This window comes from Lissotriton vulgaris, chromosome 2_2 (genome assembly GCF_964263255.1).
Source record: "Lissotriton vulgaris chromosome 2_2, aLisVul1.2, whole genome shotgun sequence".
Lineage (NCBI taxonomy): Eukaryota > Metazoa > Chordata > Amphibia > Caudata > Salamandridae > Lissotriton > Lissotriton vulgaris.
This window is the reverse complement of record NC_141688.1, coordinates 143,725,431-143,742,269: the sequence shown is the minus strand read 5'-3', so window position 1 is coordinate 143,742,269 and position 16,839 is coordinate 143,725,431. Positions and strand designations below refer to the sequence as shown.

Genomic DNA, 16,839 nt, shown 5'->3' with positions numbered 1-16,839 from the left:
CCCAGGCTTTGACAGATGGCCGTTCAATAAAATTCTGCCCTTTATTAAAAAGTGGTCAGACCAGGCGCATGGCAAGATCTCTGTAGAACCCTGGACTGGCATAGTGGTCCAGACTAAATCAAGCACATGTCCCTTCTCGTGTGTCGGTCCCTTCACCTGTTGAGTGAAATACAAGGAGGAAATTGCCTCCTCAATCTGTAGTGCTTGCCCCTCTTTAGGGGATTTTTCCCAATGGTAGTTGAAGTCCCCGACAACAATCATTTTGTCATATCTCGAGCGCAGATCCTGAACCAATCTAGTGAAAAGAACCGGGAGTTCTGGCGAAGCCCAAGGCGGTCGGTGTACAACCAAAAACACTACACATACCGCCCCCCGCCTGAGCTTTACCCCCATAACCTCTGCTCCCCCCAGGGTTTCGGATAGAAACCTTTTGGCGCGGAGACGTGCCTGATAGAGAAGAGCTACTCCACCTCCTTTCTTAGCTCCCTCCCTATTGAAATGGAGTGCCAGATAGTTATCCGGTAGGGCCGCCACTAAGTCCGGCGCCGAACAATCCTCCAACCATGTTTCGGTAAGCGCAAGGGCATCTAGCTCCCTGTCTTCCAGTAGTGAAAAGACCTCCAACTTATGGCCCTGCAAAGAGCGCGTATTCAGCAGGCCAAAGTTTAAAGCGTGAGCATTGGAGTCGCGCTGCAGCGCTCTTGTGCTCTTGGGTGGAATCAGCAGGCCCTCCCGAGCCAGCAGATGTATACAGTCCTGGTCAAGGTGGGACTTACCCATGCTAAGCTCCATTAGTTCACATCTGGAGTAGGGCAAAATTGGGCAAGGGGTTCTGGCCCCGGGTCCCGGATGGTCACTGATGGGCAAAGATGGGCTCGCCTCTGGCGAGCCTCCGGCGCGCCTATGGCGCGCCCACTGCGCGTCACCGCTGCGCGTTATCATGGGGGCGTTTAAATAGCACCCAATCGTGCTAGGTCTGCAGCAACAGCTAGACCGCCAACAAAGATGGCGTCCCTTGACGGCACTTCCCCTCCCAAGATGGCGCCTAACCCCCAGTCCAGCTAACGGGCCGCCGAACAGCGGTGCAGATAACAAATTTTAGATGCAGGTATGTCCTAAGAAGCCCCCTAATCGCAACCAAGCCAAAAGTAAAATTAGCCTTAAAACGCGCTAAAATAAAACGCACATGACCGCGCTTCAAGCGCCGAGCATGTGGCACATTTAAAAATTCAATTTCAAGGTCCCCAAATTGATTTAAATATAGACAAGTAAATGGCAGTAATTAGAATCATGAATCAGCAAGCGCAGCAGCAGAGTGTCAGAAAATGCCTCGCCTGCACTGACGCTTACCTGAACAGAGCGAGCGCCTGATTTAATCGGATTAAATAGCACCCAATCGTGCTAGGTCTGCAGCAACAGCTAGACCGCCGACAAAGATGGCGTCCCTTGCCGGCACTTCCCCTCCCAAGATGGCGCCTAACCCCCAGTCCAGCTAACGGGCCGCCGAACAGCGGTGCAGTTAACAAATTTTAGATGCAGGTATGTCCTAAGAAGCCCCCTAATCGCAACCAAGCCAAAAGTAAAATTAGCCTTAAAACGCACAGGACCGCGCTTCAAGCGCCGAGCATGTGGCACATTTAAAAATTCAATTTCAAGGTCCCCAAATTGATTTAAATATAGACAAGTAAATGGCAGTAATTAGAATCATGAATCAGCAAGCGCAGCAGCTTACCTGAACTGGTTCCCAGTCTGTTGGGGGCATGGGCTCTCCGCGGGTAGTGCGGCCCGTGTATTGTTCACCTATCCACCATTTCCATGTGTGGGGGCATCTAGAGCCCAGATGGAGACATATGCGGCGGCTTTGCAGGCCTCGCTGGCTTCTCCTCCTTTCCCCTCCTGGGACGTCTGCGGATCCCTTGTCGTGAGCGGGGCCCTCCGTGGCATCGATGGAGGCTCCGGCCCCGGCGCTGACTTGCTCGGATCCAGGTTTGGAGGATGTGGTGCCGTTGGGGTGCTGCCCTTCAGGGGTACCTCCTTCTGCCCACGGCGAATCTGCCTTGCCGCAAACTCCCACAGAAGTCCCTGTGGTGTACCAGGAGGTCACCGGGACTTGGATTGCACCCCCGAGTCCCACTTGGTCTTCGGGACAGGCCGTGGCCTCGTCCGAGGCTGAGGTGACGCCGCTTAGGCGGCGGCGGCTGCTGGCCCTTGCGGCACCACAGGGGCTGGCGGAGGGCCCTTCTTGTCCAGTCACGGGCCGAGGTTGGCGGGGTCCCCTCGTCCTTCCCTGGGTCCCTCTCGCCCTTCCACGCAGGCGGCTGCCTCATCGGAGGTCGGGTCGACGCCTTTCCGGCGCCATTCCTTCACCGCCCTGGCTCCGGCCCAGCCCCGGTCTCCTGCGCCGAGCTCTTTGGCGGAGGTTGTTCCGGCATCTCCCCTGGCGTCGGACGACAATGTCCTGCCTCAGATTGCGGACTCTACGGTGCCAGGCCGGCTCGGGCCGTTGACTCGTCCTTGGACGCCTCATCTACCGAGCTTCGACGCTTGCTCATGTCATCCTGGCCAGAGACAGGCCGACGTGTCGTGGCTTTTTCCCTGACGTCATCTAAGGACGGCTCCTCGCCGTCACCGCGGTCTTCACCGGAGGTGCCGCAGGTCCCCCACTCCTCGGTCCCCCTTCCTCCTTTCCAGACCTGGCCCCTCCTTCCTCCGGTTGGCTTGGGGGACAGACGCCTTAGCTTGCAGCCGTCGCCTACTGAGGAGTTGCTTTCCCCACCGTGGGGCCTTACGGAGGTGGGTGCGGCCTTCGCTCACGCTGTTTCCACGGCAGTGGGAATTTTGTGCATGGGTGGGAATTTTGTGCATGGGCGATCCAGCTGCCCATTTCCTCGCGGATCATCTTCTGGAGGTTCTTCATTAGGGGTCTGGTGGCAGGGAGCTGCTGCTTCCCTTTGAAGGTTTGCTCCATTCTTCACTTTCGGGGACCCGGTACCCCAACACCTTCTGCATCTCCACCATCCGGCGCCGTGAGCTCCGGTGTGTCTTTCCCTCCACCCCTCTACCAGAGGCCCTCTTTTGCAGAATGCCTTTCCCTCTCTGCCGCCGCTGTTGTCTCCCCCGCTGGCTGGACGCAATATATTCGTCTCAACCAGTGTGGCTCTGCGGGCCTTAACACGCTGTGTGTTTTGGCTAGGGCCACTTCTTGCTTGTGGGACTCGGCGGAGTCCCTTATGTCTGCCGCTTCTCAGGAGGGTGCCTGTGTTGATTTGAGGCACCAAGTGTTAAATGGCCGGGACCTGGCGGCGTTTATTCTTCGCTCTGCTCTGGACATCTCGGAGGTGCTTGGTCGTGCCATGGCTTCTTCGGTTGCACTTCGTCGCCATGCCTGGCTTCGGGACAGTGTGTTCCCGGAGAATGTTCGGGAACGGCTAGTGGACCTTCCATACGATGGTGCTCTTTTCTGTCACGCCTCTGCAGACTCGGCCATTCAGAGGTTCTTGGCGGGTCTTCATCCTCCTCCTCCTCCTTCTCCCCCTCAGTGACCTGTGAGTTGATCTGTTTTTTTTGGGAGGTTTTCTTTCATTGGGGCGGGTCGCCCCAGTTGTGTGGTATGTGTGCTTCATGTGCATTAGAGTCCTCCTTGTTGGGACTGTTGTTATATTGGCTGCTGGCCGGCCCTTCCTAACTGTGTGTTTTGCTTTGGGTTCTACACCAAGCTGGCCCTGAGACTAGGCCTTTTGTTTTTCCTCTTTGGCTGCTTGACAAGCCTTCTGCGGGTTTTTCCGCAAGTTTTTCCTGTTGTCCTCTGCTGCGGAGGTTTTTCCTAGAGGTTCTCGTGTCTTGGGATGTAACGTGCCATATGTGGGGCAGTGGTAGCTGTTATATAGCTATGTCACGTGCTGGAAAGCTGTGGTCGCCTTCCGGCCTCTGTTCTCCGTGGCGTTACGATATATTGAAGTTGCAGTCCTCTTGCTGCTGGCTGGGAATGGCTTGCGTTGCGCCCCGGGGTGTCTTTCTCCGGGGTCACTGCGCTGTTCGCCTGATCTGACCTGCTGTCGGCGGCTTGGCTTCTTGTCTCTGTTTGGTTCCACTTCTTTTTGGGCTGGGTGTGCGGACTCCTCCCTGGAGCATGTCCGGACCCTTCTTCAGCTTCCTGCTCCCTGTCTCTGGCTTGCCCTGAGTGCATCCTTCCGGGGTGCTCTCAGCGTCTGGCTGTGCATGCCTGTGCCGACCTACTGTCTTTCTGCACCATTGTGCCTTCTTGAGGCTTTAGTGGGACCGTCATCCTTGCCTTGTCCACTTTTTCCAGTGGACCCTGCATTCAGTTCTACCTCTCCTCCCTGGGGATAAGTAGGTTCTTGTCCCTCTTTCGCGTGCAGTCTGTCCCTGTGGAGCGTTGAATGGTTCTTCCTGGGTGTCCTCGGGCTTCTCTGTCTGCTTCCTCCTGCTTATTGCTGGCGGCGGCGTTCAGTCTGGTCTATTGCCTTCTGGCTGTGATAGGCACGGCTGCCCTCTTCACTGGGTGTGCTCCCGGTGGGAGGCCTTGGCTTTGCTCTTCCTCTTCTCCTTGGAGTCTCTAGGTTGCTCTTCTCCCTCTGTGCTCCTCTTATTGTCTTGGCCTTGGGTGGAAGTTCTGTTGCCTTGCATGGGCGTGGGCTGCTTTGGCCTCCTTTCACCTTGTCCTCTTTTCCTCTGCTGAGTGAGGACGGGCTACCTCTTTTCTTGTCTTCTCGTATTCCCTCTGGGGTCGGTGGTCCTCTAAGTGTAGGGGTTCCCCATTGCCTAGGGGGACGGGGCTCTTCGCCCTGTCCATTTGAACCGTCCCCTGTGGGACTCTGTTATGTTCAGACGGGTGGGGTCCCCTTGCAGACCCTCCTCCCCTCTGGGTATGGCTAGGGTATCTATTCTACATTTAGGAATCTGCGGCTAGTAGTCTCTATTGGTTGTACGAGTTACTAACCTTTGGTAACGATGTATCTGGTCGAGACGATTCTAGACGCAGATTCCTTCACGCCCCCCCCCCCCCCCCCCCCTTCCTCCTCGTTCTGGCAAGGACTTTTGGCTTGGTCTTCTGCACTCGCCTCCCTATGGGGCTGTGTCTTCTATGAGTACATTCTTTCTGACAGGATGTTCGTCCTGTTTATTTGTTCCTTTTCCTCCCCTTTTGGCATATTGGAGGATAGGTTTATAGGTACTTCGGTGCCCTTATGCTCTGTTTGCTCAGGTTGGGGCCTACACCCCTCCCTCCCCCTTTATTACTAGGGTTCTGGGCCATCTGCTATCCTCTAGGTTGGGGTCTTTTGGCTGTGACTCTGCCCTTTGTTCCTTATGAGGGTTTTCACACTCTGTGATGGGGCTGTCTTGGAGTTTTGCCATTCCTGGTTTGTCCCTGACTGGTTCCCCTTCATTGTTTTTGGTTAGGGGTTTAGCCTGCTACATGTTATCATGTCACTTTTACATATGTTCTTTTTCTCCTAGGGGGGGCAATCTCCATACTGGCAGGGTTGCTGCTCAGGGCTGGGCTCTGTTCTCTATTCTTTTCCCTGGCTTTGGGTACTGCAGTGCCTGGCACTGCTCTTTATGGTGTTGTTCCTCACCATTCCTTTTTCCACTTTTTCTGCTCTTTCGCACACTGTTCCTATACTCTCACAGTTTTGTCTGCTGGCTTTGCGCTCTGGCGTCGAAAAGTTCTCCGAAGAAAACTGACGTAGGTGCGCCGGGGTGGGACTTATGTGACCTCGCTGACGTCACATATGCTGACATCGCCTGGGCAGAGTCGCGTGGAGCCGTCCCCCGGCGCGCAGGGACGCTGTGGCAAAAAGTTTTCTGGGTCCAGGCTCATGCCTGGGTATAATTCTATGTTAAGGAATATGCGGATAGAATCATCTCTACCAGATACATCGTTACCGAAGGTAAGTAACTCGTACTTCTAGCATCCACTCAACTGTCTATGCATCCCCTATTGGAAGGCTTTGAACTCTTCTGTATACCCGAAAAATTAACAATACATGTCCTGAAAACAAAGTTCATGATAATAAAATTAAATGCCAAATTAAAATCAACCTTCAGGATATATTGCAACCAAATAGAGCAGGTAATAAACTTTGATTATCTCGGCATACGGATTGATGATATGTTTCCCTGGGACAGCCAAGTATCCAAGTCTAAAATGGTCCTCTCTCAACAATCTGGGGCAGTGCGGGGATTTGCGAACCAGAGCAATAATTGCCTGTAGAGGCCATCCCTGTCTGTGTATAAAACTAAAGCAATAGCTGCTAGCACCTACTGGGGAGAAATCTGGAGACATACAAATGCAGAGGCCTTACAAAAAGTTAAAAATGCCTTCTTGAGACGTCTCCTAAACCTAGGCCCAGGGACTCCAATGGTAGCACTCAGAGCTGAACTGGGAATAAGGTCTGTGGCAGATTATATTGCTTTTCGCCCTGCAAGCTATTGGACCCGTCTTTGGTCAATACCGGTTCTTGTAGAGTACCAAAAGGGCCTCAGGGACATCCTGAGATTGATGAACTGTAATAAACAGCTGTGGATCAGACATATAGCGCACACTTTAAAAACAATTGGCTATAGATGTCCATGGCTTCACCCAGAAAATAAAACCAAAGATGCACTAGTACTGGTGAAAAGGAAATACTGGGACTCTATGTGGCAAACGTTCGAAGATACAAGCAGTGCCTTGCTAATCAAATATATGGACTTATAGGCCAAACCCAGGTGGGAACCTTACATTGACTCGATTTTTCCACCCAAAACAAATGACTCTTTTTCTCAGTTTCAGGTTAGTCACGTTACGGTGCCAAGACGCCCATGGGCAATTGCGCGCTCTACAAATTCATAAATCAAATCAAATCAAATCACAGTCCACTTATATACTAAGTCCTGTTCTTGCTTAGCTGCACTTTTTGCAGGAGTTACACATACAAGCCTACAAGACTAACAGTCTTTACTTGTTTGTGTTGGCAATTATACCCTGCATCTTAATTTGCAAACTGTATGATCTTGTGCGCCCTCCCCAACTGGTTTTATTTTCTTATGTACGGTTACATTTTAGTGGTTCCTGTGTTTTTTCAGTTTGTCATGGCCCTCTCTCCTTTTAAGCAAGGCTTGACTTGGTTACAAATCACTTTTAATTTATTTTGTATCAGTTTGTTATTTAAACTCTGTACCACTTATTAGGCATTTGAAAGCACATGAAAGTATTGTTTGCTTAGACACAAGGTTTTTCATGGTTACACCCCCTTGTATGAGATTCGTATCCCTGTTTTAACATATTTATGTTCCGTGCCCAGGGGCGTCCTCTTATTTTACAGCTTCTTGTATTATTGGGATAATGAATCCTATATTGATTACACAAGCCAGGGGTTCATTTGCTTGTTTTATTATTGTATGGCTTTTCTGTAAATCTGAATCAATAAACTTGATTTGATTTGAACAATGCTCGAAAGTGTCACTTAAATGTCTTTATTACACCGTAGAATAGTCTTTCATTCAACTATTAACAGAATTAGTCTATAAACCCCACATATCATCACAAGCCTCATGCAGCAATGACAGGGTTGGGAGTTAAGGTTGACTGTGGTTGTTAACTTGCAAATACTTTTTTATGGCCATGCCACTATAAACGTATTAGCCACGCCTGATTTTGTTTTAAAGCAGCCTACATTCCTTCTATGAAAAGCTGTCTCTAATGTTCTTATTAAAGTCCAGTTGTGATATCACTAGTCGCTAGTAATAACAAAATGTAGATATTTTTCTCGAGTAACTTCCAAAGCTATAGGCAGTGTGAAAGAGAAGTCACTGAACAGAATACCCGATTGCATGGGTAAGATTGTACCCACCAAGGGTACTGACAGAATAACTAGAACTGCAAGAAATACAATCGTGTGTTATTGGTTCCAAGGCAGAGCTTGATCGAGTGCAGGTAGCAATGGCGTCCTGTGCTCTCCAAGCAATGTGTTTCTGCATACATTGTCACCACCAGGGCAAAAATCCTAAAAAAAGAAGAGGGGGGACTAACCTAATTAATCAGTATGCAAGTGTCATGGCATGTGACTTCACGCCACCTGAGATCGGGGCACGTGAGGCGCGTGACATCACAGGAAGTAGCATCACAAGAAGTAACATCAGATCTTAAGCCCTCGCATATATGCTTAGCAGGTCTATTTCGAGTATACAGGGAAACCCTCCTGATTTAGGCAGAAGATTCACACTTTTGTAAGCTTCATATAAACCACTGTTGCCTTTAGTCAACGTAAAGCTTCCTCTAGCCATAGTGCTTTAAAAGAAAAAATGGTGATATTTAAATTATTACAACACCTCCTCAGGGGTAGTAAACGCTATATAAATGCTATTTTTTTTGTGCAAATACTGGGAAAGTTCAACACATCTGACCGTCTTACAGTGCATGCATATCTCCTAAACAGAGCCTGAACAAAGTAAAAAGCTGCAATATGTGTGAAGTGCTAACAAGGTGTGAGCCTTTATTTCCCCTCTGCTGCATTTGCTTCTAGGTGTGAGGCTCCTGACTGCTGCCAGCCAGGAGACTTGAACAAAAGGAGGCCTGATGACCCCTCATATCCTTCCTTTGTAATGGGCCTAGCAGGAGTCAGAAATAAGAGAGCCCCGTCCCGTCCTGCATGCACATTGTTTCCGATTGAAAGCAGATAACGTGCAGGCGCTGCTGAAAGTGTCCCAGTGTTTGGAAATGACACCAGGACGAATTCAGCATCTTTTTCAGAGGGGCCTAACTTCTTGGTAGGGTGGACTGCGTCCACCCTGTGAAAAAAGTGTGTGAACGCTGTCCACCCGCGTCTACCCACGACTCGTGTACAGGTCACCACAGCCTGCATCTGTTTCCACACATGGCTGACCGCTGCTGGACTCAACAGAAACACACTCAGTATCACATTCTCTGAAGTACTCAGCCCCAAACCCTGCCTTCACATAATCAGGCTCAGCCATATGAACTCATGTCATGCTTATTCCCTTACATGAAACAAAAAACATCACAATGCCAGTACTGATACTCATTTTGCCATTTCTTGTGGCGCATAGAGGTAAATCAATGTCGCCTTGAATACTTAATTCCAAATAGAATGTAATCAAAATCGATTAAAAAATTCACATGTATTAATCCAATAAAGAAAATGTTAACAATCTACAATTTTTCTTTTTAAATACACACCCGAACAGTGACCGAACCTTATTTATACAAAACAAAAATCTAAAATCAATTTCATATTTCCAACACGCTTGCACCCAGACTTCAAACTGTATTTCAATCCCATTCAAACATATCCCATCAAACATTCATTGAAACCACTATCATTCCAGCATACCAACACTCAAACTCTTTTCAGTATTTCATATTTATATACATCAAACAATTACAAACAAAAGCCAAGCAGGAAAAAATTCCAAATTTCAAAATTTCCTCCAAAGTGCAACCCTAACAAAATATACAGTTCATTATTATACACAGCCAATTACAGGTGCACAATTAAGGCATTAATTTATACACTTGTTTGGCTAGAAAACAAGTCAACACGTTTCGAAACCTGAATTTTCTGCTTTGGGGTTCTCCTCAGGACCAAAAAGCTGGAACAAAAGAAAAGACAACCATGTCTTATTAGTTACCAACTCCTATTTTAAACCACACACCTTAGTCTTTGCCTCCTCTTTCTGAACCTGTCTACCTTATTCAATGAAGCAAGATCAGCCGATCTCTGCTTGTCTTTAAGTAAAAGTCCTTCCGAAAAAACAATTTAAAAAAACCAATAAATCAAATATCCTAAAAATGAAACAAAATGTCAGTCAAAGTCTCTGTCTTAAGAGTTTATGGAATCCACTTACATTCGGTGCAGATGCTGGTCTGAGACCGAAGTTCATATATCTCATAAATGTTTGCGCGAGTTCTCCTTCTAAAATGGGGGCAGGCAGGGGGAAAGACAAAAGAGAATAGCGTTGGAACTCTGAGAAAATCCCTTCCATGACTCCAAATTACTAACACCACCATATCCAAACGTTCTTCCTTTTTACAGAATCCGCACAGAACTTCTCGCTGTGATCTTTGTGTATAGTCCAACCACAGTCTCACTTTATATACCTGAAATTAAAGAAACCGAATGTGACCCATGCAATATTTTCCAGCACTTTGTAGCATTTCTAACTTTACCAAACATTCTATTTCTAGTTTGAACGGAAGACGCCGTTAGGCTACTCCGACGTTCACTGGCTTCGTTGCTGCATACTAATCCAATATTTCGTAAAACTGCTAACGTTTAGCAATTTGTGGGACGCGCTGCACTGACTTTTACTGTTGACTAAGCTATTATCCTCGGTTCAAATGACGTTTGTGTAAGTTTGCATACCTTTTTGTTTAGTGGGCCTTTCTTCAACCGGAATCACTCTTTCCAAGCCGCCTTGATCTTGACGGTGAAGTGGTGTGCAGCGGAAGTGTATTTTGACTTCCAATGGGGTCGGCTGTATGTAAATAGTCCCACTGAATGCTGGGAATTGTAGTTTGGTGGGCTTACCGCCAGTTTTGAGACATCATAAATGTGGGGCATGTGTTTGTTGTGAATTCACCTTAGAGGGGACATTGTTTTCCCATAATTCCATACATTGGAAACACGACACATTTTCAAACTGCAAATCTAAAAACGTCGTACATGGGGTATTATGCCCCTGTTTGAAGTTGTATAAGGCATAACAAATCAGGAGGTCCGTCATAGAATCTCGCAACATAAATCTAGGATTCGGAAAAATGTCCAAACAGTACCTCTGGTGAACCATTGGAGGCTGAATGCCCATTCATAGAAGGTTTTAAAATGGACAGTAAGCTCTAAGGTGGCACAGGATTGCAGAGTTGGAGATTTGGATCTAAAATTGACCCAACGGGAAGCAATGTTGATTATTAAATTCAACACAGCAGTCGACGGGTTGAATGAACTCTCAGAGATCTACAAATTATAAATCATGTAGGCTGATATATCGCTAAGAGAGATGTTTATATCGATGGCGCGCACATCTGGGAACAAGAAAAAGAAAAAACATTCTATTAATTTCCATGACAAATTAACCAATTTATATGGAAGTTTGGGTTGATTCCATCCTAGGTTTTGTAGAGCTTGGGTTCCACCAAACTACAATTCCCAGCATTCAGTGGGACTAATTACTTACAGCCGACCCCATCGGGAGTTAAAATACACTTCCGCTGCACACCACTTCACCGTCAAGATCGAGGCATTTTGGAAAGAGTGATTCCGGTTGAAGAAAGGCCCACTAAACAAAATGGTATTCAAACTCACGCGAACGTAATTTGAACCGAGGATAATAGTTTTGTCAATGGTAATGTCAGCGCAGTGCATCCCACAAATTGCTAAACCTTAGTGGTTTTATGAAAAATTGGATTAGCTTGCAGCAACGAAACCAGTGAACTTCGGAGTAACCTAACGGCGACTTCTGTTCAAACTAGAAATAGGCTGTTTGGTGAAGTTAGAAATGCTGCAAACTGCTAGAAAATATTGCATGGGTCACATTCGGTTTCTTTACTTTTAGCCATATAAAGTGAGACGATGGTTGGACTATACACAAAGATCACAATGAAAAGTTCTGTGCAAATTCCGTAAAAAGGTAGAACGTTTGGATATGGTGGTGTTAGTAATTTGGAGTCATGGACGGGATTTTCTCAGAGTTCCAACGCGATTCCCTTTTGTCTTTCCCTCTGCCTCCCCCCATTTTAGAAGGACGCGCGCAAAAATGTAAGAGATATATGAACTCCGGTCTCAAGCCAGCCTCTGCAACGAATGTAAGTGGATTCCATAAACTCTTAGGACAGACACTCTGACTGAAATTTTGTTTCATTTTTAGGATATTTGATTTATTGGTTTTTTGATGGTTTTTCGGTAGGACTTTTACTTAAAGACAAGCAGAGATCGGCTGATCTCCCTTCATTAAATAATGGAAGCAGACTCATGAAAGACTAAGGCGTGCGGTTTAAAATAGGAGTTGGTAACTAATAAGACATGGTTGTCTTTTCTTTTTTTCCATCTTTTTGGTCCTGAGGAGAACCCCAAAGCAGAAAATGTGGGGTTCGAAACGCGTTAACCTGTTTTGTAGCCAAACAAGTGTATAAATGAATGCTTTAATGGTGCACCTATAATTGGCTGGTATTATGATGAACTGTATAATTTGTTAGGGTTGCACTTGGAAGGAAATTTGGAATCTTTCCTGTTTGGCTTTTGTTTGTAATTGTTTGATGTATATAAATATGAAATACTGAAAAGAGTTTGAGTGTTGGTATGCTGGAATGATAGTGGTTTGGATGAATGTTTGATGGGATATGTTTGAATGGGATTGAAAGAGAGTTTAAAGTCTGGGTGCAAGCTTTTTGGAAATATAAAATTGATTATTGATTTTTGTTTTGTATAAATAAGGTTCGGTCACTGTTTGGGTGTGTAATTAAAAAGAAAAATATTAGATTGTTCAAATTTTCTTCACATGATTAATACATGTGAATTTTTAATCGATTTTAATTAAATTCTATTTGGAATTAAGTGTTCAGGGTGACATTGATTTACTTCTATGCGCCACAAGAAATAGCAAAATGAGTATCAGTACTGGCATTGTGATGTTTTATTGTTTGAATAGGGCTCAGCCTTACTGATTGGAGCCAAAACCCTTCATTGTTCTTTGGTTTTATTCCCTTACATGGTCACGAAAGTCGTTGCTGAGTTACAACATCCTTTTAATGTTGCATATATTCAAATGTAGACATATCATCGGAAGAAAGTGAAAAATCAATACCTTAATTTGACTGACAAAGTCATTTAATAGCTAGCTTTCGTGAAACAATTTCACTTCTTCATCGAGACATCAAATGAGCTTTGAAAGAAATTAGCATAATTTTGTTTTCACCAAAGCAAAACTGTTACCTCCCTTCTCCTATAAATGTGTTTAGGTGTTGTTACTTATTGGCATATGTTTTGTGGAGCTGTACACATTGCATTCGGTGACAGTCTTCATGTTAATTAAATACTTCCTTGAGACCGGGACGTGTTATCTATGTGTTCTTGCCAAGGAATGTTCTGCGATTGCCTCGGGGTGTTGGTGGTATCACATAAGTAGGAACTTGAGTTCACTGTAGATGATAGTTTTCCCAGATAGAGACCTAGTTGAGTCAACTATCCAATTCCTACGTCTTTTGTGGACTTTCTGCAGGAAGTAAATAGTAGGCATCATGGCATGTGGTGCTGTTGCTAATGTTAATTTTAAACTAGTGGTCCTATGTCTCAGTGCCTCTAACTTTTCCTTATACTTGTCTATGATTTATGTCATCAGGTTACTCTGGAGTCTCGCATAACATGCTAAATCATGCAATTAATGGTGTGCTTCTTGTGACCACGGCCCCCTCATCCACCATGCTGTGTACTAGGACCCTTGCATCCACGGCAACGTCTCTGGCAGGAGTGCTGGTACAGTAGGGAACATTAGATGGACCACAACACTGCCCTGGACACATACCTGTATGTCCATCAACAATGTTCATGCTCTGTAAGTAGGCCAATAAGGCAGGACGGACTACCACATTTAGGCCCCCCACGTCAGCCTTGCCAAGAGCCGGGCCCTTGTTACCTTAGTCACATATCCCCATTAGGAGGACATGCTAGGAAAGGAACAGAAGCTGGTCGTACCAACCCACAGCACCTGTGCATATGCCTGTGTACCTAGGCACAATGTCTCCATAAGTGTACAACAGTATGCAGTCTGAACCAACAATGCAGTGAAAGTGGAACCAAAGCAACTCTCTAATATGGCCCCAATGGGTGACATGTACAATCCAGGGCCCCCTGCACATGGTATTGCCTAGGGGGGAGGGTTTTGAATCACAGCCATTGCCACCATCGAAGGCTGTGCCAGCTTTCCTCCACCCACAAAGTATGTGAAGTAAAAAAGAATGAGGGCTGTCTAAACCAACCAGAGCTTCAGGGTGCCCAGTCGAGTTCGAATGAACAAACTAAAAACAAGATGAGGTTTGTTGCAGGCCTGCCTTTTATGTTTGGAGGCGTGGCCTTTGTAGGTAGGAAGCCTTGTAAGAGATGCCTAATCAGAGAAGGTAGCACATCCTCTTCAGAGTAAAATCTGGGACAAGGAAGGGAGAGTTGGAGTAATGAAAAGCACAAGTAAGTAATCCTGCTATTACACATACTACATATCTGCATGTACGAATTTATGACTATGTACCCCTCTCAATATCTGTCTCGCTCACTCTATATTTGTGTAGGTGTGTGTGTGTGTATATACAAATCTATAATACTTGTGTGTGTGTGAGTGACTGTATAAAAAATGCATTCTATTTACAATGTACGTCTAAACTTTTGAACAGGTTAAACATTGTTTATAACACTTCTTGCCTTTTAATTCTAGATGTGTCAATGCTTTAGTAATGTTTACATTAGATTATTGTGAAGTTTGTCGGCTTTATATAGAGATGTTGGTCACTACAGTCACATTTTCAGGATGAAAGCTATTGTTTTGAGGTTCTTTCCTATTTAAATGCTCTTAGACAATTCTAAGTATTGTGAGCTCTTTAAAAGAAGTGGAATCTATTTCTGTTGCAGGGGATGGCTGTCGCTTATTTTAAAACCTCAAAGGCGCTCGCTAGAGATTCGCGGATTTGGCTTCATGCCTCCGTGCTATGAAGCTTCACCTCTTGTCAATGAAACCTGACGTCAGTGGACTAATTGGCTTTCCTTGTGCGTAGGTACTCTGACATGCCCACTGCGGCTGATGTTGTGAACGCTTTAGATCAACACGCGCTTGCGTCCATCCTGAAAACATACGGGGAGGAGAGGTACGCCAAGAAAATAGCTTCAGCCATCGTTCAGGCACGCAGCATCTACCCCATCACCAGGACCCAGCAGCTTGCCAGCATTGTTGCAGGTATGCTCATTAATTCTGAACAGTGTCTGAGAGGGGAAATATTAATCCCCCAAATCCCAGAGGGATCTATTTGTTCTTGAAATCGTGTAGCATCTAATCCTGCCTATCCCTATCTGATGTCACGGTTTTTTTTTATTTTGTAAGCTTCCCTTTTTTGATAATACAAATTAACCTGATAAGACATTCTGCACAGAATGAGTTGTGGAGTGTATCTTCCACAGTAAAACATGAGCTGTCAGAACCAGAGGGAATGTGTGGGCCATCACTGCTCTTGATAAATATCATCATATCAGATCGGACACAAATTGGTCTTTTTTTATTTTAGGTTGTTTTGTGTTATCATTTTCAGAAAAACGGTTTGAGGAATACACAGGCTCTGTAATTAAACCAAAAAGTGCTAAAATAGTCGTTTTACTTTTAAGTAGTCATGGGCAACATAATCGGCCACGGTGGCACGTCGAAACGGTGCACTCAGGCTATTGGTTGCTATCTGTGGCTCCCAGAATTCAAGGTAAGATGCATACTGGCATTTCTCGATTTTCAACACCATTATTTATACTGTACCTGTTGCTCGGGTAAGGATATACCTTTAAAAAATGAAAAGGCGTTTGTCAAAACAGTTACTCGTAGGTTTAATTAAACGCAGCGGCAGGGAGAGCATCAACAGAGTCTGTCTGAACGTACAGACGTTTTGGTTGGTAATGTATACAGTTCTTGAGGTAGAATAAAACGATTACACATTCTTATAAAGCATGTAGATCCAGGCCTAGCCAGTTACCATAAATACAACCATCTGATTTGGGGAGCACAGGTGACTCTCGACCTCATGGAGAGCTTGTGTGGGCCAGTGTGCATGTGTCCAGATGTCCGCATGGGGAGCGCCTGATCACTGTGTGTGGTTGGCATGCTGTGTTCTGATTGGCTGAGTTTTCCTAACTACATGTGGCATCTGACTTTATGGTATTTTGGGAACACCCCCCTTTAGACAAACGTTTTATTGGGGCCAATCTCCTCAGACCTGTTTGTAGTGTAATAGCCTACCTGAGGGATCAATCGGGGCTTTCTCTGTTTGCGCGTTTGTCTTTGGGCTAAGTGTAACCCCACCTGTGACCTATCAATCGGGAGGCAGGGCCTGTCTTACCACATATCTCTGACTAGGGGTTGATGTGGAGGTCTTCCCAGGTGAATTCAACAGCAATAATCAAGTTCATTATTACGTGCACATATAACATGGCGGTCATTAATATCATATTTATTGACATTCACATTTTTATGCGTACATTTGACATAATGTGCATCAACATCATTTTTACTTGTATTGACATTGCTATGCATGCATAGATTATGGCGTACATTGAAATTGCATTTACTGGTATTGATGTTCTTATGCGTGCATATGTCATGGTGTACATTGATATCACGTTCACCAATATTAACACACTTTTCTAACGAGCATGTGTGATGTTAAGAAACTTTGTGGGTGCATGAAAAAAATCTGTGTGGTATTAAAAATGCATCACCTAGTAAGAGTAACATAAATATATAAGAATTAAACTACCAGCCCATGGCTCTCCTCCAGAATTACCTTTTGAGTTTGCTTTGACTTAAATGGAATGTTGCCTCAGAGTTTGATTTAATTAGTTTTTTTATATACTTCCACCTGTTTGATAAAATCTGTCACAGTGTTACCCACAAAGTGGCCACATTAGCACATGACATTTACCAAATTTTTCTGAAAAAGAAGAAAATAGGTGGTAAATAAATGAGAAATTGAGGTGTCTTGTTTCAGCATCTCTAAAGGATTCATAGGACTAGTCTGCTGCAGACCATTGAATGGTGGGAATTGGAACAACTCCCTATGGAAAACAATATAGTGCA

General features: G+C 45.6%; 1 protein-coding gene across 1 annotated transcript in view; it reads left to right on the top strand.

The window, feature by feature from the left end:
- The window catches only part of METTL15 (methyltransferase 15, mitochondrial 12S rRNA N4-cytidine), a 757,304-nt gene that overhangs the window by 577,597 nt on the left and 162,868 nt on the right, over positions 1–16,839 (top strand). The window contains exon 5 of the mRNA XM_086959475.1: positions 14,783–14,961. Within this exon, the coding sequence (XP_086815601.1) occupies positions 14,783–14,961 (179 nt within the window). The remainder of the gene's footprint in view (positions 1–14,782; positions 14,962–16,839) is intronic.